The 26600-nt window shown below is 44.4% G+C and overlaps 1 protein-coding gene across 3 annotated transcripts in view; it reads right to left on the bottom strand.

Moving 5' to 3' along the window:
- MED20 (mediator complex subunit 20) overlaps positions 1-26600 on the bottom strand; it is a 39609-nt gene that overhangs the window by 3276 nt on the left and 9733 nt on the right. For 2 of the 3 annotated variants that reach the window (XM_078644721.1, XM_078644722.1), the window contains exons 2-3: positions 9961-10115; positions 2532-2785 (exon numbers count right to left, since the gene is read on the bottom strand). In XM_078644721.1, the coding sequence (XP_078500847.1) occupies positions 2532-2785; positions 9961-10115 (409 nt within the window). Of the gene's footprint in view, positions 1-2531; positions 2786-9960; positions 10116-25254; positions 25398-26600 lie in introns of those variants that run through there. The other variant, XM_078644723.1, reaches the window with a different exon arrangement.

The raw sequence follows: 26600 nt of genomic DNA, 5'->3' as shown, positions 1-26600 counted from the left end.
GATGCGTAGTCAGAGAGAAATGGAAACTCCGAGAGAGTGGGTCCAGAGCCAGCTATCCGGCTCACCTGATCTCCCGGGCTGACGGCATCACTAGGGCCCGAAGAAGAAAAAGACTCCTGGATCCGTTTGATCTTGTAAGTAAAAAAGCAAGCTAGCGAGATCACCCACGTCTCAGAGAACTCGTGACGCATCGCATTAGCATTAGGGGTCACAAACTCCTTCACAATGGTAAAGATTTCCCTACAGGAACTCGAAGCAGTCTCGATTCTCGCAGAGAAATAATTCTTCTTAGCAGACAAAATGTCTACATGATAGGCTTTGATGGCCGCCCTATAGGCAGCCTTAGCTCTAAGTTCATACTGCTGGCGCCAGAGCCTCTCTGCTACCTTACAGTTGCGCCGGGACAAAGCCAAAGCCTCCGTATACCAAGGGGCAGAAGTTCGTCTAGATGTTTTCCGAGGAGCGGTCTCAGGTGCTAGTTCGTCAAATCGCTCCATTAACCACCACTGCAGCAGATCGAGATCCCTCTCTAGGTCTCCTGACATCAGGCAGGGATGATCCAAGCACGCCTGGGCCAGACTTTCTGGAGTCACCCGATGAAATGCCCGACAGGTGTGCCTAGGGTGACTCGGCATTATAGGAGGTGGTTTGCTCATACCCAGGATCTGGAACCTAATTAGAAAATGGTCCGACTAAAGGACAGGGACTGGGTTGGCCATGTCAACAGGGATGGTAGAAGTTACAAAAACGGAAGAGAAAATCATAGAAGTGGTGGTATCTATGCGGATATTGCTGAACTGGTCACGTACTTACAAAACTGAAATCATTTGGCAGAGAGGTTGGCTATGAAGAAAGCAGGGAAAATATGCTATAATTTTACCTTAAAATGACCGTCAGGTGCATTGATGTATTATCTGGGCTATCTCAGACCCCTACTGGCCACTATGTTTCGTTTGCAATTGACTAGTTAAAAAGCTTGGGAAAGTTAATAACTGGAAAACAATGACTGAGATGTACTATCACTCCTCTGATTTAGAAGTAAATTTCCATGTTTTAGCAAAGTTTAGATAATGATAAAAAGAAACTACCATCAGGATAGGCCATGTATATTCAGACAATAGTGGTAGATAGTAAGCATTAACATTTTTATGAAAGGTAATTCATTTTAACTGTCATACTGAAGTCCATATCAACAATTTATTGAAAAGTATTTAATTGTATAGTTATAATAGGAAAGGGAATTGTTCTGATAATGACAATAAATTTGAGTTTGTGGGAAAGGTCTGTATCTGAACAGGACAGCAAAAATTGAACGGGACAGCAAAAATTGAACAGGACAGCAAAAATAGGTCAGCCCAAATGTTTTCAGGGTGTGACGTTTCTTCACAAAATAATGATTCGACTTGAAATTATACACAATCTGAACTCTCTTAAACAGATCATTTCTGTGTGTTTGTGGCATGGAGAAGTGAAATCATTGGCATCTTTTTTTTTTTTATAAGGGTGAGGTAGCGAGTCTCAGAAGGGATATTCACAAGCAGTGTCATCCACAGCCCTATTCATAGGACTGCCTCGTTACAAGATCTAGCCTGTGCAGAAGATCAATAGCAGGTTTTGACCTGATGAACCTTCAGTAATATAGGTTTGTCCCCCTATTTATTCAAATGGACTCAACCCTGCACCTCCCAAAATATATTGTGTTGTTAATAAGTACCAGTACTAAAAGCATGGAGTCATAAGTACAAAGAACCATATTTTCAGTCAGGGAATCGCCTATTTTGATCAATTTAAATGTGCTTTAGACCAGGTCAGAGTGTTGGAAACAGGAGGTCTCAACGTCTCTACTACAGTTAGTACTTACAATCTACAGAAAACAAACAGGCAGATGTTTATCTAAGATAAATACAGAATAAAGAGCAAATCATGTTTCAAATTGCTCTCAAGAGGCCCCCTCCTTACACATTTTATATACCCCTTTCACACAGTTAATGATCTTCTTTCAATGTCCTTTGTACAGCTACAGATATAACATGGCACCCCTTGCATATTCAGTGGTATTCTGTAGCCAATGTATGTAGTTATTACTGCATTAAAAAGTCCTCAAGTACTCTTCGTTATCCAGCAGTACTGGCAAAAACAGATTGTCTTGGCCCCTAGGATTAAATCAGTGGTACTGGCACATTTTTCTCCCATCATAACACCACACTGCTGGTCGTATGCCTTCACCAATACAATCTGTGCACAAATATGCCATCAGCTCATTTGATTATTCAGTAGCAGTAGCACCTCTTCAGATATTTCCTGCCCCTTGGTGGTTAAGTAATGACTGCTCTACAGATAGTCCTTGGCCCCAATTAGTTAACTAGCAGCATGCCACCAATGTTTTGCCTTTGTGTCTTAACTGTAGCACTACAGATATTTCCTGAGACTCCACTGCTATGCCGCAAACTCTCCACAGATACCTCTTGTACCCCTCTGGTTAGCTTGCAAGCCGAAATCCTAAAGATATTTCTTAAGACTATTAACAGTACCTCCACAGATATTCCTCGGGCGCTGGGCCCCATGGCAACAGTTCCAATCTTTATCAGGAAGTCACAGTACTGATAGCGGGTACCTCGGCTCTCAATTTTGTTGGCCTTAGCATTTTGGAAGAATCCCTTCAGCTTCACCATCAGTACATCAAAATTGGCATCTGCAATCAAGCAGGGACCGTTTTCAAAGAGGGCATAGCAGCTGAGTGGGGCCTCAGAGCTATGCATCACGTACATAAGTTTACCTTGCTGCCCTGAAATGATCAAGAACATGTATTAAACTGATGATATTTTGCATTGTATACAGTCACATACATCCAGAGCCTACTATTCAGCCAATGCATGGCTTTGAACTCCAAGTTGACACATTTTTTATAATCATCTGTAAAATATGGCCCAGTTATAGATCCCCTACACAGCTGGCCAAACACAGGCTGAGAGTCATCTTATCAATTTGAGACAGTGAACGTGGCGCACTGTAACACATGAACCAACTGCACATGAAGCTGGTACGTTCTGGGCAATAACCAGTCCAGTGAGACTTTTAAAATTATCAATTGGTTAGTGAGCTCCAAAAATGCTTTCACCACGGATGGACACACTCAAGTATCCCCACTATATATACACATTGTAAGACTTTATTAAAATGAATGTCCTAAGCTAGAACAGTAAATGAGTATAAATGTACCTATAAAAAGAAACACTATAGTGGCAATGAAAGCAATTAATATACAAATTCTTTAAAAGAATGGAAACATTGTGATGGTGTTTCAGAAGTGCATTGCACTGAATGATGAACCTAGCCTTTTTTTAAATTTTGTTATTCAACCCCTCCCTTCTAGCCACTCCCTAAACTGTCTTAGCACCAAAACAGTGGTTTCTTGAGGTGGCCTCTAGCCTGCATATCTTAGCTGAAAAACAAGCCTTTTCTTTTTTTCAGGACAGTCTCTCTTTGTCTTTCCTATTTGCGGTGTTCCTAGCGAGCTAATAAGGCCAGACAAGTTCTGAAGAACTGATGGCCTTCACTGAAGAGGTTTAGACCTCATTCGACAGGAACCAAATCTCCCAGGAAGTTGTATATTCCCCACTGCCCAAGACATGTCTGCACCAAGCTTTAATACACTTTTCTGAATATTTTGCAAAAGGCAGTCTTCATGTTAAATGATGTAAAATGCAAGAATTTGCGTATTAGTCTTGTTGCACCTTAACTAAATTCGATCACTCACTATAAATCATATGAATACATACATATGAATGATTGATTCACTATCACACCATATAATAAAGCAAACGTTAAACCTGTGCAATCAATACTAAATGCAGAACTTGTTTATAAAAGAAAATGTGCACTCAAATAAAGACTTATATGAAAAATTCAAACTTTACATCAAAGTGAGTAGCTATAAGTGAGTTACGCTGGCTCTCCTTTCACTCAGGGTAGTGAGCCTGATTCCCTATAGTGGTGGCTCTACGTTCAAACTGACCAGGATGTTGCTGTTCTACATTCTTCAACTCTCTTGACAGCACTGACTAGGGTTCTGCTTCATTCATTTCCTCATGGTGGTGGGCCTCAAATGTAATGGACCAAGATTAATTTGCCCCTTTTTGTCATTTTGTTGGAAGCCTTGCAGCGGGATGGCAAGCCTACTGTGGTCTTTCGTGGCTTTTGGATGGGAAGAACCAGGCTGTTGCACACTTGTATCTCTGCTGCAAGGGCGATTGAAAGTGGGTGTTTTGCTAATAGAATGTAAAGATCTCTTAAATACTCAGGGGTGTGGAATTTGATAAAATATCTACTAGTCCATGGGGCAGGTTGCTTCATAAATCTACTTGTCCTGGAACAAAATCCACTTGTCCGTTTGGTGCCATGTAATGCGGTGACAAATTATGGCAGCAATCTCATTATATAAGAGCTCTGATATAGCCTATCTGATTATGCCAGGGCTCATACCATAGTGGTGTCTGAGAAGTAGCAATCCCCTATGTTGCCACGTTTCCGCAGATATACATACTGGGGCTTAAGGTAGTGGTAAGCAATAGTTCCCTGGGTGGAATGCCCTTTTGAGTCTGTGCAAACCTAACACCTCTTCTCTAATCTTTTCCCATACTGAGAAATGTTGGAAATGTACTCTACAATGGCAGACATAAACCTTCTTCCAGAGTTGGGGGAAAAATGGTGGGAGGGTTGTGGACTTGTAAAAACTCAGATTTTCGCTGGAGCAAATCTACACATGCATATTTGCTCATGCTAAAATGCAGTACACAAACATTTTCTAGGGGTACCATTTCTTGCTCTACTTCTGTAAATTCTTGTGAATTCACGAAAGCTGTATAGTTACACTAAATGCAAGAACACATACCATGGGTGCACTTTTGAGACTTTAATTGGGCCCCTAATTTGGTCTGGCGTTAACCATGACCACCTGTGTTTATTAAAATTCGTATTCTCTCTCTCACTCTGAATCGGCAGGCTTCACTGTGAGTGACAGCAAAACACACAAGATGATGGACGGAATATTGCACAATGGCAAAACATTCACCCCCATTCACAGATTTGGGTTGAATCCATCGTTATTTTGCTCACAAAGCCACCCCAGTTCAGACATGGCCATATGCAAATCAGTCTTGACCCTGTGCCTCATGGGAACAGTCCAGACCAAACTGCCAAGCCATGTCTTCCCTGGACCAGAATCAAGCATCCTAGGACCGGTTTCTGGCTACCAGCCGTCTTCAGCCAGAATAGCTTGACTCCAGTGGCATAGTGAGCACGGGACCCACGTCTGGGCCTACCCTTCCCACATAGGGTGAACAGCAAAACACACAAGATGATGGATGGAATGTTGCACAATGGCAAAACATTCACCCCTAGTCACAGATCTGGGTTGAATCCGTCGTTATTTTGCTCACCAAGCCACCCCAGTTCAGACATGGCCATATGCAAATCAGTCTTGACCCTGTGCCTCATGGGAACAGTCCAGACCGAACTGCCAAGCCATGTCTTCCTTGGACGGGAATCAAGAATTCTAGGACCGGTTTCTGGCTATCAGCCGTCTTCAGCCAGGATAGCTTGACTCCAGTGGCGTAGTGAGCACGGGACCCACGTCTGGGCCTACCCTTCCCACATAGGGTGAACAGCAAAACACATTTTACTAAATGATGCTGCAAAGAAATCGTACCTGAAATTTTACAGTAGTTTAGCTAAAAAAAGAAAAATTTGCTTTAATTTTTTTATGAACATTTTATTTTGAAAGCAAATTATCAATCTTGCTTTCAAGCTGCAGTAAATATTTGCATCTTATTAGAGAGCATGTAAGGATCATTATACATAGCCTCATATTGCTAAACTTTGAAAACGTGTGTACACATTTTTATACTGGAATGACTGCCAGTGGTGCAGTCAGAGCTTACAACATTTATTTAGAGCGCTCATCCTGATAATAAATGCTTTCAATTAATGAACCATGATTACAAGTTTGAAGAGCATTAGCATATGGACACAAATATTACCTTGACTTCAGACAGAGCTCTTCCCTGATCCATAATGTGGTACTGCAAACTGGCAGCCAAAGGGTTTGTGCTGCAGGCGGTTGGGCCTACTTGTCCCAAGGACAAAATACACTTGAAGACGTGTTGCCCTTGACCTCAAACAATATGTCCCGGGCGTCAGGCTATAGGAATTCCACATCCCTATATACTGCATTAAGTCTGGGTGCTTTGCTTGTAGAATGTAAAGATCTCTTAAATACTGCATGAAGTCTGGCGCTGTACAGTAATAAATGCTTTACATTTTGAATTTTTCTAGTAATTTGAAAATGGATTTAGTATGAATATCAATTCCTGCTTTGCATTTTTATTGGCCTTCCAATTTCACAAAAGGATGCACTTAAATGTTATGAGGATTTGCACAGAGCGCTTATCACCCTTTGGGTATGCAGATGCTGGAGTAAATAAGTATTCCATTCAAGTTCCTAACTTAATAGCCAGGACTTCAGTTTCTTGCGGAACTCTAGTAAGGATGGGGAGGATCTGATATGGTGTGGAAGGTAATTCCAGAATTTGGCAGCAATGCGGCAAAAGGAGCATCGTCCTAATATGCTGATATGCTTCTGCGGATGTGGGGGATTTGGGCGAGGTAGATTGTGGCTGAGCGCAGTTGCCTGGTGGGTTGGTGGAAGTTGAGGTAGGCAAGTCTGAAGCTGTGGAGGGCTTTCTATGCGTGGGTGAGCAGATTAAATTGGTAGCCAGTGTAGCTCTCTGAGGTGGGGCGTGATGTTTGCACTGCGGTGGATGTTGAGGAAGAGTATAGCGGCGGCATTCTGGGTGGTCTGGAATCTTTGTATGAGTTGATTTGTAATGTCGGCATAGAGTGCTTTGCTGTAGTCTAGTTCGCTGGTGATGAGGGCCTGGGTGACGGTGCATCTAGTGTCAGTGGGGAGCCACTGGAATATTTTGAGAAGCATACGTAGGATGATTGGCCATCAAGAGTCTGTCGTTTAAGATGATTCTAGTATTTTCGGTGTGGTCAGTGGAGATGGGAGTGGGTCCCAGGTCTGTTGGCAACCAGGAGGACTCCTATGGAAATCTCTTGTGCCCAAAGATCAGGCCTTCTGTTTTATCATTGTTGAGTTTTTGGCAGTTCTGTTTAATCCAGTTTGCTATGTTTGACATGCAGGTGGTGAAGTTGGTCCTAGTGGTGTGGTTGTTTTTTGTGAGGGAGAGGTGAGCTGGGTGTCATCTGCGCAGGAGACAATGTTGATTCAGTGGGATCTTATGATGTGGGCAAGTGGCGTCATGTACACATTGAAGAGGGTAGGGCTGAGCGAAGATCCTTGAGGGACTCCGCAGATGTGGTATTTAGGTTCGGAAGTGTACTGCGGGAGCCTGACTCACTAAGTCCTGTCAGAGAGAAAAGAGGCCAGCCATCTCAGGGCAGGCCCATGTGCCCTAGAGTTGTGGAGTTTTGTGATGAGGGTGCTGTGAGGGACGGTGTCAAAGGCTGGGGAAAGGTTGAGTAGTATGAGCGCTGTGCTTTCCCCCTTTGTCCCTGATGGTCCAGATGTCGTCAGATGCTGAGATGAGAGTAGTTTCCGTGCTGTGACAGTAACCAGACTGAGATGTCTAGTAGGTGGTGTTATTACAGATGGGTGAAAAGTTGTTTGTCGATAACTTTCTCCACGACTTTGGGTGGGAACGGCAGGAATGAGATGAGTCTGTAGTAGCTGAGCTGTTTTGGGTCTGCTGTGTCTTTTTTTTTTTATAGAATACATGTGATTTCGGCATGTTTCCAGTTGTCTGGAAAGATTCCACGTTGGATGGAGGTGGTGAAGTGCGAGCTGATCAGAGTTCCTCCTTGGTTGTAGATTTAGTGGGGCAAGGGTCGGTGATGGCCTCAGAGTGGATTGATTTAATAATTTCAGAACAGTCGTCTGGGGTGACGGGTTTCCAGTTTATTATCTGGTGGTCCGATTTAGTGGTTGTGGGCAGCTGGTTGATGAGTTCTTGTGTCTTGAGTTTGAGGTCGAATTACTGTAGATCTTGAGAATTTTGTTGGGAAAGAAATCGGAGAGGTTGTTGCAGAGTTTTTACGAAGGGTGGAGTTGGTGGCCGCTGGCAGGTTGGAGAACTCTTTTATGTTGTTGTAGAGCTTTTTGCAGTTGTTGCAACTGTTTTCCATTCTGAGAGGTAGGGCTGTTTTTCTTTCCTCGTTGAGCTGGGTGTGATATTTCCGGACGTTAGACTTGTGTTCCTTATAGTAGTGTCTCAGCTGATTCTCCATTTTCTCTCCAGCTTTCTGCCCTGGAGTTTGGAGTTACTAAGGTCTTCGGTGTACCAACCGGCTCATGTGTGGGTTCTGGACTGTCTGAAGTTCTTCAGGGGGGCTTGGGTCTCTGCGCCAGGAGTGATGATGCACTTGTTGCAGGCTCTGATGTTGGCATGCGAGTCACCGATGAGGTTTGGTTGGTGGGCATTGTGGGTGCTGGTGCAGTCTGTGTCCTTAATCTTGTTTCAGCTAGGTGCAAGTGATGGAGCCCTTGAGGATGGCGCTAAGTTGTCCTCTTGGCTTGTTCACTCTGTCCGGGCACAAGATCTTGTAGCCCGATGGAATGGCTTTGGCGATGGCGGAAATGTCAGGAAGAGGATGTCCAGGGAGTGCATTTCGATGACGTCCCAGATCTCTGTGGAGTGTTTGCAGAGAGATCTGGTGTGGAGGAGCATGCATGACAGATGTGAAGAGGCATGTGTGGTAAGTTGGTGAATGTGAAAATACAGTGTATAAATGAGAAAGGTTCCTACCATGGAACAAGACAAGGCATTGAAGCAGCTGTTGTGGCAGCACCCGGTGTGGAGTGCATGTAGAAGGGAGTCTGTGTAGCTGCGACGTTCAGTCGAATCAGGGTCCGTGGCACTGGTTGCGCTCCAGGCACAGACGGGAGCAGAGGGGCTTGCACAACCATTACGTAGGTCCTGGGAGGGGATGTTGGGAGCGTGGAAGGTGGGGCAGAAGGGCGGGAAGAAGGCACAAGGGAGTCAGCTAAGGCGCGGGGGAGAAGGGAACCCCCCAAGGTTTCGCACCTCCAGTCTCCCCTGCTCCTGGAGAGGTGGAAAGCACAGAGGGAACCAGAGGAGCAAAGGAAGAGTCGGAACAAAGAAAATGGGCATAAATAAAGTGTGTAGAGTGGAAAACGGGCACAGAGAGAGGAGAGGGGAAAACGGGCACAGAGAAACACAAAGAGTGTAGAATTGAAAACAGGCACAAGGAAGAAGGCAGAAGAGTGGGAGACAGTGAGAGTAAAACGGAAAAAGAGAAGAGCACAGTACTGACAGGGGAGAGGAAAGAGCAGAGAGCGATAGCAGAGGAGCGCAAGAATGAAGCCAGGCCTCAAAGCAGTGACGATGGGGCCGAAATGGCCTTAGACTGGTCAGAGGACCAGTCCAGCTAAATGGAAGCTGGGGTCTTAGCACCAGCTCAATGGGGTCATGTAGCGGCTGTCATTTAGTGGGTCCTGCATAGACCGAGATTAGAAAACGGGCACAAAGAGAGAGTGGAAAAAGGGAACAGAGAGGAAAAAAGAGAGAATGGAGAACAGGCACAGGAACAAAGACAGCAGAAAAAAAGTGAAAATAAGAAAGAGAAGGGAACAGGAGTGAAGGGAGAGAGGAAGGAGCTGAGAGAGAAGAAGGAGCGCAAGAACAAAGCAGGGCCTCAACTGCAAGCCCAGGTCCGAAAGGACTTTAGAAAAGTCAGAGGACCAGTCCAGGTAAGGGGGAGCTGGGGCGTAGGTACCAGTTATAATACATTGATCTAACAGTAAATGCATGATATTGAATCTTTCATGCATGTGTATTTCTACAGGGCACTACCAAGACAGATATAGTTACCCTGAATGCAATCTATGCACTTTACAGAATAGCCATTGCTGTTCCTTACCTTGGTTCCCCATGGTGGGTGCCGCTGTATGGTATGTTTCACAATCCACGTAAAAGGTGCCCTGTTTCTCAGCTCCAAGTAGTTCCAACTTTCTGGTAAGGATCTCCACGGTCTGTTGAACACTCTTCCCCTCAGCCACAGGCATCTGACAAACACTGGCACAATAACAACATATTTATTAAAACTGGTTAAACAGAGGTCCTTATAGACAAAAGCCTCATTATAGAGATCATGCACGTTGATGACAACATAAACATGTCACTTATACCCCGTGCTCATTTAGTACGACTAAGGATCCAATTTACAAACGTTCTTCAGTGTTATAATCCAGTCTTAAGACTGGAAGCATAGGACTGATTATCAAAGGGTTTGTACTGTATAAAACATGTGCTACTAAAAGGTGGCCCAAAAAACAGCCTTCAATGACACTCTCACAAGGCTTTAAGTTAAGAATAATGAAGCAAAGCCATTTGTAGCAAACTCACTTGTACAATAAGGCCCGGACAACATCTATGTGCTCATTTCGGAGAGTACCTTTAAGTAACGACTCAGAGACCTATCTCTGTGACACCTCATTTGGTCATCACTTATGGACTGCTTTTTAACTCTGTTGTAGAGAGCCTTTTCTCAGTGACTGGAGCGGTAAAGAAAGAGTTGATTGGTGATCAACTAATAGCTCAGTTTGACGAGTCTCCTGGTCACTGGGTGGGCCTTGTGGCTGCAGGAGGAAGCATGGCAGGTGTGGGTACTTTACCTTTCTTAGGTCTGCTCTACCACTCATTTGACACCTTTTTTGATGTCTCCCTCTTCTGTACAACGGCTTGTAGGGTCTACTCCAGATACACTTGGTCACAAGTATTAGAAAAACATATGTCAGACTCTGCAGAGACAGAAAAAGATCATACTGAGGGAGGAGCTACGCTAGCAACCAAGATGGCCGCTTAAGCTCCCGTCTCCGCCGACCTCCGCCGGATGCTCATAAATCCTGACTTCCATCCTGATTTCCCACCGGACTCCCGTGCAGCTGAAGTGCGCCTGACTCCGAAGGTGCAATCCCGGAATTTCTAGCTGCTCAAATGATGAAGATACGCCGTGCGCCATTCTCGGCCTAACCCGGAGTTGAAGCCGGGGCCTGGAGTTCTAACCCAGCCGGGTTGGAGTTGAACAACATCGGCCGCAGGACGTGGGTGGTTCCGGTCTCCCGAAGTGGCGTCTTTCTTTTCCGTTTTGGATGGTGATCCGGTGGCTTTATCCCGCAACTGCGGCGGCTTGATATATCGACTGCTTTGGTCAGGGATCCGCTGCCCGGAGGCCCCGCTGAGCTCCCGGGGTCGATGGGCTTGGTTCCTCGCTGGCGGCGACGGTGCTGAGATCGTGCTTTTGAAGTGCCCACAGTTGTCATCTGCGTTGCCTTTGCCTGGTGCCCCGGAGAAGTCGACCTCCGGGGTTCAGTTACCTGCCCGGTCGCTCACTGAGGGGCGATGGAGCGGGCCGAAAGGACACCGTCGCTGCACACTATAATGGCCGCCATTGGGGAGCTCCACATACGAGTCACCACCACCGTCCAGAGGATGGTTGTAACGGTTGATAACATCTGCCAGAGACCGGACTCCGACCCTTTGTTGGCTGTGAACCAAGATGCCGTACCCGCGGAGCAAGCTCCGATTGCTACCGAGGACCCTGTGCGGAAGTCTGACTTTGAAATTTTTTGCGACCCCCAGATGGCGGCGAGCGAGCCCGAACCTATCGGATGTGTGTTTTGCCCTATGTCGATATCGCCCGAGATAGATGTGACTATTCCTGTACTTCAGTGTGAGTTCTCCAATGAATGTCGGATTAATACCTCGCCCCTTTTCTCTCAGAGTGATCAAAAACGCTTTGCTGACTTATTGCTGGTGGGCAGTGAACTTTGTTTGACTTTTGGACTTTGTAAACGTCTATCCTGGTATCACTCCTTTCGTGTTGACTTTGGAACTTTTCTATTTCTGGATATCCTTTCTGTGATGGCGGTTCGAATGGACAGGGCTCGCATGAAGAATCGTAGCGGCCAGGGTTGACTTTGACCGTATGGGTTTGGAGAAAGACTTCATTTGACACGGGATTGTACCTCATGATTGCACGGGAGGGGGGTGGGTTTTTTACACGCTTCCCCCGTTGGATTTTACTTGTTGCGTTCTCTTATCCTGGAGACTTATGGGGTGGGTTGCGGCTGGCGGGGGGCAAGGGGGGCCGGAGGGGCATGTTCGATATTTCCTCCTCCACTTTCTTCTTTCCTTCTTTTAGGTACAAGTTCGGGGGCGACAGGCACGCTGCTAGTGGGGATGGGCCGTAGCCATTGCAGAGGTGTAGGGTGGGGGGAACGGGGAGGGGTTTATTATTTTATATTAGTTTAGTTCTATGGCCTTTTTTTTCTTCTTCCTTTCTTCTTTCACAAGAGACGGGTCGATTATCCTGTGCCGATTTTCCTATTAGTCGGGTGTCTAATTTGGTTTTTAATATCCTGTATCATGGGTGGGCTGGCTTTGTGGAATACTGTTTTGTCGGATTGCTGTTATTTTTTCCCCTGAAGTACATATCGTTGCCACAATTGCATCCGTCGGTAAAATTTTTTCTACGCATTGTTTCCTTGCTCACCTATTGCTGTATCGTTCTAGGAGTATGGCACCCGATTTATGTATATTCTCTTGTTCTTCTTCAATAAAAACCTTAAAAAAAAAAATTTAAAAAAGAAAAAGATCATACTGGTATGAGAGTGAGGGATACCTTTCCCTGGGGTCCCAGGGCAGTCATGGTTATCGTAATTCACCACTGGTATTCTAAAACCACAATATTGTTACCATCAAACAAGATCAGCTACTCTCTCTGTAGCAGCGCCAACCATCATTGCTTACTACAAGAAATAGTGTGCTAGTAGGAAGCCAGAAGCAACCTAAAACGTTTGATATCAGTTTTTACTTTGGCAAAACAAAACCTAGAAAGTCTAGCACCTTGAGGACCAGAGGTACAACCCCTCAAGAATTTCACTTTATGCTAGATGCTCTAGTTTTACTTAATATTGGGCCCTATGCATACCGAATGTTATCCCATTGAGGGACTTTCATGGGAAATCCGTCTAGCTGGAAGTGTTGGTGTGAGTCAGACAGTATGATCAAAGTTCGAAAGGTCTGGCTCTCAGTGAGCTAAAAAAAAGATGGAATCAACCCAGATCTGTGACTGACTGGACTGTTCCCATGTGGAACAGCGTCAAGACTGATTTGCATTTGGCTGGGCCTGAACTGGGGTGCCGTAATGAGCTAAAGAACGATGATGAATTAAACCTAGATCTGTGACTGGGAGCGAGTGTCTGAAAAGTTTCAGCCCTACGTCCAGCATCTCCTTGTGTTTGCTTTGTTCGCCGTATGCCCAGACATGGGTCCCTTGCTCACTTTGCCACTGGATTCAAGCTAGCCTGGCTGATGAGGGGTGTTACTCCGAAACTGGTCCCAGGATGCTTGTTTCCGGTCCAGGGAAGACCTGGCTTGGCAGTTCGGGCTGGACTGTTCCATGAGGAACAGGGTCAAGGCTGATTTGCATATGGCTGGGTCTGAACTGGGGTGGCGAAGTGAGCTAAAGAACGATGATGGATTCAACCCAGATCTTTGATTGGGAGCGACTGTCTGAAAGGTATCGGTACTCAGTCTATCACCTCCTTGTGTTTGCTCTGTTCCCACTAGACAATAGCTGAAATTGTGGATAACCTTTTTTTATTCAATGACTTTGAAATGAATCTCTGTGAATCTTTTCTAACCCTAGAAACCCAACATAATCTACTAATCAAATTAAGATCACACCTCTACAATGTTTTAGAAGTGCTTTCAGGGACTGTTTTGGTGGTATCAGGGTGGGAGTGAGAAGGTGTCCAGTGAAGAAACAGTCACTAAAGTCCAGTGGCTGGTGGCCCTGGGTTGGAAACAGTGGCTGGCAAAGATTCCAGTATACCATAGGTGTCTCTGAACAGATTTTCAAGAGGTATGCAAGTCAGCAACCCTCGGCTGCAGTAATGATTTTACACTGGTGGGACATCCATGGGTTAGGAGTACACACAACAGGTAGCGGATGGTTCAGTGGTCTGCTGGCTACTGGCCAGGGCAAAGGGGTGTTACTCTGGGCTTCAAAACACAACGTCTCCAGAGCTGCTACACCTAGGTCGATGATTCTAGTGGTTCTGGAATAAGGATGACCTACTACAGTCAACCAGATGGGACCCCAGGCCAGGGAACAAAGTCCTGATTTCTTAGGTCCTTGGAGTCAGCTTGAGAACTATGTCGAAGTATCTATATCCCACTCATATTAGTAGGAGTCAAAGATTAGACAAGCTCAGCATTCTTGACTGTGAAGAAAACTGATGTGCTTATTAATCTAGATGTATCCGGATTTGCTGCATGGGGCAGCCTCACTACTCCTGAGCTGTCTCAGGCTGTCAAAATGTCCTCCAGGTCAGTCCTTTCAATTAAACAGCTCTTGGCTGTTATTGGGAGATCAGGTCACGTCCCACTAGTGGGTGCACTCCTACTCCTCATGCAGGCAGATACATTCTTCCTTCTCTCCAAAGGTCCAACAGCAATGTTGTTCTGCAGGATTCTCAAACTTAGGCTCAGTCTGGGAGGAGCATGGCAATAGCACAGCAGTTCCAGTCCTGGTTCTTCTATGTTCTTCTATCCGGTGTTGATATACAGAACCTCCCTAGTCAAAACAGACCACACCTATCTTCACCTGGTAGCCAGGGTTCTTGAGCTCTTCTAATCTTATGGTAGCCTATTCTCAGTGTGATGTCTACCTGTCGTGGGTATGCTCCTGTGATGCCGTTCCAGAGACATGCTTACGCTGGCTCAGGTAGATGGAGAATGGATCCAGACAGGGGCCACTTGCATGGAGTTGACTGTCAAGAACAGGAAAGGGGTGTGTTTTGCAATGGAAGAGGACCTCTGATACATCAAAAGGAAGACCTGGCTACCGCCCCAATTCGCCTGTCATTTTGGGAAGGGGGACAAGTGATGTGTAGATTGTTGGCTTGCACATCCAAATGGTAACATTAGCACTGCACAATGGAGATCACCATTTTGTGAAGAACAAACAGATGAAGCCCAATGGACTCCTCCACTCACCATTACATGCCCAGAGTAAACACACACACAACTCAACACTGCATCCTGCAATGGATGTAAACGATACCTTTCATAGAGGATTTTAAAAAACGTAACACCTATACCTGGTCAGCAGCGAATCCATAGAGATTCAGGTAACAAGGTCTGTATTCCTAACTATGAATCAAACTGACACCACTGTCAATTGCCAGATAGCACAGCGGATGGAACAGTAGACGCCCTTGCAGAAAGGTGCGCATTTTGGGTACCCATTATCCAAGCTGGTGAACAGGAGACCCTGCACGTGCCTGCCAGATTGTCACAGAGGGAAACATTCACAGGCTGGGTAGTGTGAAAAGTTAACTCACCGAATGAACATACTCTGCCTTCCATAATTCACAATACGGGCATGAATGTTTCAATGTGAACTGTCCAGAATAATATAGTAAAGACACTAGCTCCTGCTTTGTGAAAATGGCTGAGATTACAGTTCCACCCAACACTCAAAGCTCTTTGGTTTGAAGGCTACTCTAGATTTTTTTTTTTTTTAATTAATGAATGACATTTGTTTAATCAGAGAGAATCTAGGAAATGAAGCAATCTTTTGACAAATTGAAAACCCAGGTGATGGACCTTTTGGGTAGAAGCCTTCTTGCTCTCGACGGGACGAAAGAGGCCACCAAAAGACTGTAATTACTGACATGTAACTAAGCACAAAGAACTATGACTGATGAATGACGGATCCAAAGAAAAATTAGAATATTGGGAAAATAGGAGTCAGAACAACAACCGTAGATTTATCAGAACCCTTTGAGGGCTCAATGGTGATACAGCACCCAAAGCATTTCCTCATCACTTTGCTGAAATACATCATCCTCAAATCAGATAAAATTCTGACAGACAAATGCAGGTGGCTCATTGATTCCACTCTTTTACAAGAGAAAATGTAAATATGGTGTTAGCAGGTTTGAATCCCTTCCACTTATGATAGAATATTTTCGCCTTAGTGAGGAAAGTGATTTAATAAAAAGCCAAGGAGCTCTCTTAGTTTGTCAGATCTGATATCTCAAGAGAGAGATGGAGGAGACTGGGCGAAAGGCTGAAGAGGATAGGGCAGTGTATGGATTCTGTTAATGCACTATAAGTCACAGCCAATATCGAATTTGTAGGCAAATTCAAAGTTATGTTAAGAAATCAGATGAGCCTGTTATCAGTTGAGAATGTGGCAGAATTCTCTTCACTGAAAATGAAAAGGAACTGTTAGATTTGGCTGGCTTTTCTATATTGCTGATAAGAGGTCTGGAGCCAAGTTGAAGGAGTCTGGGAGGATCCCTCCAGAAGTGCGGTGTTGCATGTGGGTATCCAGGAAGGACAGAGACCACTCAGAGGAGAGTCGGACTGAATGACTCCCATATATGCCTCATTTAGAGATACTACCCGGGGGTATGGGGTAAGGGAGGGGATGTTGAATGGTGGCAGGTGATAAGGGCAGGTGATAAACCAACTTATGGAGTTGATGCTTTGCAACTTATAGGAATAAATCCCAAAGTAGAATTAGGGAGCGTTTATTTTGTGGGAAAGCAGGCAGAAGGCGAGCACCTTACCAGTGGAAAAAACGTGACTTACTAATCTTTATTTTAGGACAGCCTTTACAACAAAGAAAAATACCATGTTGATATTAAAAAAAAAAACACGATGGCTTTTATATCCACTCTCCATTTAAATCAGCTTCGGATTTTGATTTGAGGGAGATTGTTAGCTCAAGGTAAAATACTGCAGTCAATCAAAAGGAGTGAAGGATCTGGGCTAGGCAACATTTGTTTAGAAGTACACAAGGCCCTGGGTGATCTGCCGCCTCCCGTTTTTTGTGCATCTTTAATTTCATTATACATCATCCCGTCATAGTTCATACCTAAATGACAATTTTAAGCTTTGTGATAAGATCTTGGCAAACCGACTTCATCCTGTAACACCATGTGATATATTTGTAAGTCAGAAGTGGTTTGTCCTTAGGAGATTTATCAATACACAAGCACAGAGCCCTGTTGGTGACTGATCATGCCACCATGCACATCAACCTACTTATTTTATCCAATTAAGTAGAAAGGAAAAAAAAAGTTGGCTGGGTTTGCTAATATTCAGTTACAGAAAATCCACATCGTTATTATATTAAGTAATGGCCAAATTTCTAAATCATTCTCCATCATTTGGCGGATATCATTCTATTCATATAACTCCTCCATCTCCCCTGATAGATACTTTTGTCTTCTCCGATTCTTCCCCTTCACTATCCTGCCCACGCCCTCCAGTGCTTTGAGGCAGCCTCATAGATGCATTGGGCTTTTTACAAGCGGTCAGTATAAAATGTCTCCCCTACTGTTCAATGTTTTATCGAACCCTTAGCAGAATCCGGAATACATGCACTAGAGATCCATCTACTCATTCTCAAACGGGTCTTTTATTATAAGAATTCTCATAGAATACTTGCTATGATTGATTGTAGATTTTGTAAAGCGCATGGTATCTACAAGATGTGATAGTAGTAATATAAGAGTTTTAAGTGGTTTCCTGATATACAAATGATTTTGAAAAAGAAAGCCCAAGAGGTTGTTTTTTGCAAAAGCAAACAGCCAGGTAGATTAAAAGAAGAGAGAAGATTGGGATCAATACGTGAACAAGGCTACGAGCTCTCATTTTTTGTTGGGAGTAGGAAGGTGGGATGGGTAGGCTGTACATCAACGAATACCCCAGTCAGAAACCCAAGGACTGAGGGGGTGGGACAAACAAGGTAATTAACGGGACTTTCTCCGGTAGCTGCAGGATTTATTCCCAACTCCCAGCCCGGGTTTGTGTCCGGAGCAGAAGGGGATGGTGAAAGACACTTGCCAGGCAATAGGTATGTGTACAATTCGGAACCAGACTCAATAACTGTGTAACTAAGTCTCTCACATGCACATATTTTACAAAAAAATGCTGTATCCATGGGTAGCTCTTAATCAAAGAAATGCATGCTCTCTGATTATGTTGTATAACGAAAGAAGACTCCAAATCCGGTAAGATTGCAGGTAAGCAGTTTAATACAGCAGACAGAAAAGTAACAGGACCGTAACCTCATCTGGCCAGGTAGTAACTGCCACAGAATGGAATGGCAGACAGTGACACAGAGAGAACTATGCAAGCAGTCTAGAAGGTTGGAGCCAGAGCATGCAGGGAGAGGACAGATAGGGAAAAGCTATGTACAACACATCTCCCTCCTTTGGGAACAAAATGAAAACAAGGGAAAGAAAGAGCAAAATAACAATAACAGCTGTTAATGAACATAGTCACTCAAGTAAGCTGGAGGATGACGGGAACGTGGACACCTTGAGGAGACATTGGAAGAAGAAACACCAGAGGTAGTATCAGAACACTCATGCATATCATCACACGCAGACGAAGGAGCATCGCCACCACCCACCTCCCCCCGTACAGCAGGTGAGTCACGCGACTCGGAGTCTTGTCGAGCAGACAACATATAGCCACTGCAGCCTGTCTCAGAAGGAATAAGATCGGAATCATGGGTATTGGAGACCTCCTTCTGATATAAGGCAACCCTTCTGTAGTTCCACTTAGCACCATTCTCAAGAAGAACAAAATGGGGAAAAGCTTTCTTAACCCGGAAGGGACCAGTGAACTTAGAAAGGCCCTTGGAGCAGCGACCCGGCTTAACCTTGACCAAATCGCCAGTGGAGATGGGAAGAGGGGAAATATCTGAAGGGGAAGAAAGCTTGTTATCATCCCTCAACCAGGAAGGAGTTAGCTTGGACACAGGGGAACGCCCTCGCATCAGTTCAAAAGGGGATTTTCCAGCCTGCCCATGGGGTGTTGAGCGGTAAGCCCAAACCAGCTCTTGTACACGCTCATCAGAAAAACACCCACTAGCAACTGACATCTGTATAACACCCTTGACTAGTCGGTTGACCCTTTCACACAGACCATTGCTTTCGGGATTATAAAGACAGGTGCGGTGATGAGATATACCACATTCACGCAAGAAACAAGCCATTTTGGTAGAGGTGAGCTGGGTGCCGTTATCTGTAATGAGAACTGAAGGATAACCCTCATTCACAAAAACAGACTTGAGGAAAAGAATGGTGGAGTCAGTTGTAATCTCCTTCATGAAACGTACAGTCAACCACTTAGAGAAACAGTCAACAACAACCACCGCAAAACGTTGATTTACGGGCAATTCGCACATAGGGCCAATGAAATCTAAACATATTGTGTGCCAAGGCAAGCTTTTAAAGGAAATGCTGCCAACAGATTGAGAACCAATGACCTTGAGACGCTTCTCTCCTTCCATGCACAAGGAGCATTTGACAACACACTCCACAGCATCACTGTTGATTGAGGGCCACCAGAAATTTTCTTTTACACGCCGCTGAGTAAAAGTTTGACCCAAATGGCCCTCATGAGCTAAACCAAGAATCCTGCCCCTCAAAGAGCTTGGAGGAACATAACGATCGCCCCTCATGAGAACATTTTTCCCACACACAGACAACTCATTGACAACCTTAAGAAAGGGTCTGACAGCTGGTTCCACGGCACTTTCTCTTCTCGCCCCCTTGAGAACAAGATCAACTACAGCTTTCAAAACATGATCATCATCCATGCCTTTGGACCACTCCTCAGCTGAAAAGGAACTCTCACACAAAGACACGACATCATGTAAGGAGGCAACAGCCTTGTCATCGCCCTGTTCACACAAGGAATCCCCGGGGTTGGGAAAAGAAACCGGGAGACGCGATAAACAGTCGGCTTGTACATTCCTCCAGCCGTGAACAAATTCAACTTCAAACTGGTAATCCTGAAGGCGAGAAGCTAACCTGGCCAGCCTAGGGGAGCCCTTGCCTGTACCACCAGGTGCCAAAACATTTACTAGGGGTTTGTGATCCGTGCGAAGAACAAACCGAGAACCCCATAGATATGTTCTAAAGTAGTTAACGCCCCATGCAGCCGCAAGAGCCTCTCGCTCAATAACAGAATAGTTGACCTCAGAGGTCGACAGAGGCCTCGAGGCAAAAGCGACAGTTTTCTCACCACACTTATGTTTCTGGAGGAGAACAGCTCCGAGACCAACACCACTGGCATCAACCATCAAAATAGAAGGACGTCTAATGTCAAAGGGTGTGAGAACACCTGAAGACTTAAGTTCAGTTTTGATACAGTTAAAGCAAAACTCTTGCTCACTCGTCCAAGAGAACTTGACCCCTTTCTTTAGTAAAACTCTTAAGGGAGCAGTCTTTGAGGAAAAATCTTTGATAAACTTAGAATAAAACTCAATTAGCCCCATGAAGGACCTGAGTTGTTCTTTATCTACAGGAGGAGGAGCCAGCTCTATCGCTTCTAAGAGATTTTTCTTAGGCCTTACACCCTCAGCAGAGAGACAGAAACCCAGATATTCAACCTCTTCAACCAAGAACGCACACTTCTCTCGGCGCAACGTGAGACCCGCATCCACAATTCTACCTAAGGCATTGCGTAAAACATCATTGTGCTCCTCCAAGGTATTGCCAAAGATGAGGATGTCATCTTGGAAGAAGATAATTTTATCTAGCCCCTTGAACACTTCAGAAACCATGCGCTGGAAAACACTGGCAGCAGAGATTAGACCAAACGGTAAGCGAGTAAATTGGAAAGTTCCCTCACCCGTGATAAAAGCCGTAAGATGCTTTGAGGCATCATCCAGACGAATCTGGTGATAGGCATGCTTGAGGTCTAGCTTGCTGAAAAACCTAGCTCCCTTAAGGGTGGAAACTAATTCGCCTATATTAGGTAAAGGGAATATATCGGCCACCACACATCTGTTCAAGGAGCGTAGATCCACACAGAAACGAATCTTGTTGTCAGGTTTGAGCGAGATGACAACAGGAGAAACCCATGGGGAGGCTTCAATCGGTTCGATAATACCCCCCTGTAACATCTCATCTAAAACAGCCTTGACCTCAGCCCGCAAGGCAAAAGGAACACGCCGCGCTTTGTGCTGTACGGGAATACTGCCCTCTTTTAACAGTATCCTGTGTGTGTACCCCTGTAGCTCACCCAGTTCCTCACGAAAAACCTGACTGTGACTGGCAAGTATGTCATCCACGTAACAATCATCCACAACAAGAACGGGATCATCAGCTCTGGGATTGACAATAATGTGTAGATCGTACTGGTGAGAACGACCCAGTATTGCGGGACCATCCACAGACACATAAATCTTGCCCTGGGTTGACCTGTTCTTGAAAACAATCATTGCATTGAAGTAACCAAGGAGGTTAATTTTTTCCCCTTGGTAACCGGATGGAAAGATGTCACAGACCTCCAAATGTTTGTTACCCCAAACCTCATACAACATAGACGAGGGAATGATAGTCCACTTGGACCCAGTGTCAACCATCAAGTCAACGTTTTTTCCATCAACTAAGACCTTTGCTTTAATAATACGCTCCCTCTTCTCATCACACGCGCACACTGAATCATACAAAATCAGTATTTTGTTGACATCACGCTTCAGTTCATTGTAATCACACACCACAGTAACCCTCTGATTGGCTCTATTCTTACACACTTTTGCAAAGTGGCCTATTTTACCACATTTTAAACATTCTTTGTTATTAGCGAAACAAAATTTTGCATCAGAAGAATGAGAATAACTCCCACATCTAGAGCACATTTTAGACACAAACTTGTTACTAGGTTGCGACTGTGATCTACTGAATGGCTGTTGAGACATATTTTTCTTTTGTAATACATAACCTTTCTTTCTGACAATCGCAACAGCAGCAGTTTCATCATCACTGATATCGCTATTAGTTAATTTATAAGATACTTCCGCAACCTTGGTATCCGAACTAGATTTTGATAACTCTTTAATACATTTTTCGCTCTCCTCGACCACCTTAGCAAGATCGATTGCTACCTTCAGAGTAGGGTTCTTAGCGGCCCACAAGCGCTCCTGAATTTTTCTATTGTTGACCTGTACCACCAACTGATCCCTAATATGCTCGTCAGCCATTTGACCGAAGTTGCATTTGACTGACAACTCACGAAGGCGAGCAACAAAGTCATCAATACTTTCGCCCTCAAGTTGTTTATTTTTGTAAAACCTATAACGTTGAAGAATTAGGTTTTCTTCCCTTCCAAATCTGTTCTCCAGTCTGGCAATGGCCTCTTCAAATTCATCCAAAGGTTGTGACGTGGCGGAAAGAACTTGAGGTAAATATTTAAAAAGTCTTTGCCCTTCCTTGCCTAATGTGGTCATCAGGATGGCCTTCTTACGTTTGGCAGAGAAGCCCTCACCATCCAAGGCTTCAATGTAGTCATTAAACATAATGACCCAGTCTTCCCAAGGAGTGGAAGGACTGCCAGGTTCAGTTAGAAACTGAGGAGGAAGAGCGATGTTTATAGATTGCGCCATTACAGACCAGCAGCCAAAACAATATGAATACCAAGCACAGGGAGTTCAGTGTCGCAACGAAAGTACAATTCTTTTGTACTTTGACTAGTAAAAAGATTCAGCGCTGCACTTCCTAGCGTTAGGAGTAATCACCAAATGTTAATAAATATCGTATCATTCTTATGAACTTTGACCAGTAAAAATGTTCGGCGCTGCACTTCCTAGCGTTAATGTTAATGAATAACGTGCTTACTTGTGTGGAAACGTTGCGTGCCAACGACTTTAACTTGAAATGAACGAACTGCTCGCATCGGACTGATGAACTGCACAGATCGGACTGAGGAAGTAAACAAAGATGGCCGCCAGCGTATGTTGTCACGAAGGTCACGTTAATGACCTTGCGTAGACACCACGCAACAACCGGAGGTCCGTGCAGTAGTGCGCAGTCAATGCGCGAGACTCAGCTCGAGACTCCGCTCGTGGAAGCAGATCCAGCAAGACCGTTGCTATGGCCACGCGGGACACACACAAGTGACGTTCAACTCCGTTGCTACGCACCTCAGGCTTGTGACGCTGTGGGTAGCAACCACGGAGGCAAAGAACAAAAACGCTGTTTTAGGAAGTTGAATCCATAAATTTTCGACATCAGACGGTTGCAGAAGGAGAAGACATCGAGAACTCAAAGCGCTGACACTCGTGGATTCGTCGAGGAACGGATCGCTGTTGTAGGATAATCTTTTCTTAGGCTGTAGCAAACATTTGGCCAGATGCTCCCATCCTGAAGTCGCCAAAATGTTGTATAACGAAAGAAGACTCCAAATCCGGTAAGATTGCAGGTAAGCAGTTTAATACAGCAGACAGAAAAGTAACAGGACCGTAACCTCATCTGGCCAGGTAGTAACTGCCACAGAATGGAATGGCAGACAGTGACACAGAGAGAACTATGCAAGCAGTCTAGAAGGTTGGAGCCAGAGCATGCAGGGAGAGGACAGATAGGGAAAAGCTATGTACAACAGATTACTTCCAGGAATTCTGTGTTTGCGCATGCACAAACATACACAGAAAATCTCTCCTCCCCTACAATCCTCCTTACAGTTGTTGGCATATATACAGGATCAAACAGTTCTACACATAGGACCTATCTCAAAGCACCCACATGCAAAGATAGACAAAATAGATCCTGGTGCATGTACGTACAAAAATGCCCATTCTCCAGTTGCTCCAGTCTTCTCAGTGTGGCATCTTTGCGTAATTGCCTGATAACGTGCAAGGGAGAGGAATCAAAAATGCCCAATATTAGGAGCGGAGGACCTCCAGAGCCTGAAGCATCTGCCGGAAGAGGTATGCTGAGCTATGGTGGGAAGAAATAAGTTGACTTGGGGACAGCAGCATGCCAAAGCGCAGCCTGAAACAGACGCACTCAAGCTGGCGAAAGGGGATACGATGAATAGGCAAAAGCGATACTTTTGACGAAAGCGGTGGAAAAGAATTCCAGATTTCAATCTCTCCAAAGGACTCTAAATCGAGCGCTGCATTATATTTTAATGAAGCATCCCATAATATTTTTTAGCTCAGATGTATGGGATTATGTTGCCTCCTCAGGGCAATATCAAAAAGTGAAAGTTATCACAAAAGCTAACTGAATGGACAGATTTAATACTAACTGTGTACCTTGAAAAAAAATGTGCTTTTCTTTTGTAACACGTTACATACACTTCTGCATCGAGTTTGAGACTAAAATAAAAAGTGAGAAAAACGTAGTTGCTCTAACAGAACCCATTAGTATTGACAGAGAGAGATAGGTCACGCAGTGAAGACCAAAGTTGCCATTGGAGTCTTGAGCAGTATTACACCGAGTACTTTGGGTGGAAAGAGGGACTTCTCACATCTTAGTACATGCATTTGGAGGTATGATTTGATGGATAAAATGTGCTTCACAAGATTGCTAAAACTAAAATTATTTTAAAATCTGTACTACAGGACATGAAATAGGTTTCCTTTCCCGTTTCCCTGTATGCACATCTGCGTGATGAAGAAATAGTGACGGTCCCAAAATGCATGTATAGAACTGTTGCTTATGATTATAATGTATTTATTGGACACAGTCAATTAAATTTGAGCATTGCAAAATAAAAATCAAGAAATGAAAGGACGTTGATCCAGTAAAGGTGTGGACAGTTTATTTTTTTCATTTGAATGGAGTTTGATTTTTCAGACCAGGTTTAACTGGGACTTCTGGAGAGGATAGCTATGAGTTAAGACTGGACAGAACATAATGGAGGTAGCGGAGAAAACGGAGCCGACCTGTTGCAACAGATACGAGGCAGGTATGGTTGGAACTGAACTTCTGTCCAGGTAAGGAGCGACGGGAGGGGGAGGAGGGCAAGGATTGTATGTTCCCTTACTTTTGAAAGGTTTTATGGGGACAGTAGGGCAACGGTCTTCCAAGTTTTCATATTAACTACTTAATATACTTGTCTAACCACATTGCAATAACCAAACATTTCTTTCCTACTACTGCCTTCACCCAAAACAGACACCGAACATCCCCAGAGCCACTACATTATGGAAAACCAAGACCACTTGCATCCAACACACCTCTGATAACATATTTGGCACTCATCAGCATTCTGTGTGTGTTCTTCCGAGTAGCCAATGCCATACATCATGAAATGGCAATCATTTGAACAGAAAAAAACACATCAGTCAACGGTACATTTACATCACAGGAGTACCAAGTAAACATACCAGGAAGACTTCGGGTAATGTGCATCAAAACAGCACAGGGCAATAGGTATAAAGTGAGTACTGGATGCTGAGCATTAGGTAAGAACTGGAGGTCTGTACAATCCAGGCGCGAAAACGCTTACAGCTGATCTCACAAACTGCTTCAACCACTGGCAGATACCCACGTATTGTTCCTTAAGGCTGGAAACATTCTTTAATTAGTCTTTACTACATGACAGTGATCTGATTTAAGAAAAGTAAAAGTTTGTATCATTTCCTTAGTATTGGCAGGACAATGCAACAGAACGAAATTTATTTTACAGTAAATAATAGATCCAGCCTCATGTCCATTGAAGCTTGGTGGGTCACATAAGTTTGTCGTTTTAAGAATTGGGCTATGGTTCTAAAAACTCTGGGACAAACTAGTCTAGACAATTTGTTAAGACAAGCTATGTATCAAAACTGGTTTTATTCTGGTTCCTAGAAGACCTTGCTCCTCAGGATCGTCTGTCACCAAAATGGTTAATGTGACTCTTTTGAACAGATACCTGGCCATAGTAATTCCTTAATACATCTCCAGTCTCTGAGTGGTGCAAAATACATGTCAAGCAAGTCTGCCTCGCAATGTTTGTATGCAGCTTATTTACGCTTGTGTCGCGGAGCCCTAATGGATCTAGAGAGAAAGGCCCTCACTCAACAATGCTCAAACACTTCCAATGTAAATACATGAGCATAGGTCTGGCAAGCAAATCAGATCGTGAGCTACATGTACTCTGGAACTACCCGAATGGGAGTAGGGAGACTGACTAGGGGTGCAGTAATAGGCTGTGTAGACTCCAGAGGGGTGCTGCTTGCAATAAAGACTCAGTGAATTAGGTTAGAGGACAAAAATGTCAAACTTCACTTCGTTAATATTATATTTGTTCAGAAAAATTTGTTTGGCAGAGAGGATTGATTGAAAGCCTTATGTGCAAGGGATCCATGAGGAATGTGTTAAAATGTTATACAAGTCAAGTTCAAACAGGTTATTGGGTCTGCTTTTGGGTCATGCAGTAGATGTTCTTTACAAATATACCATTAACAAAGAGAAGTTTGAAATATGTGTCCTTTAACCTAATTCACTGATAACGTCATAGCATGCTCCGATTCCATTGCCTTTTTGATCCCGGGCTGCATTTGTGAAGAAGTCAGCGCCTGACTAACCAATCCACTATCCCTGGCAAACGAGATGAAAAAATGTGGAGGGATGTGCAAATCTTGCACAGCCCCAGCCTGGAATCCAGGAAATGCGTGAACGAGTAGGCAAAACGTCCAGCCGCCTTCCACACCAGGTCTTCAAATCTTTTGATGCCAAGACCCCCTTGTCA

Source organism: Lissotriton helveticus, chromosome 5_1 (assembly GCF_964261635.1).
Source record: "Lissotriton helveticus chromosome 5_1, aLisHel1.1, whole genome shotgun sequence".
Classification (NCBI taxonomy): Eukaryota; Metazoa; Chordata; class Amphibia; order Caudata; family Salamandridae; genus Lissotriton; species Lissotriton helveticus.
The sequence above is the reverse complement of the archived record's forward strand: the minus strand, read 5'-3'. Positions and strand labels throughout refer to the sequence as shown.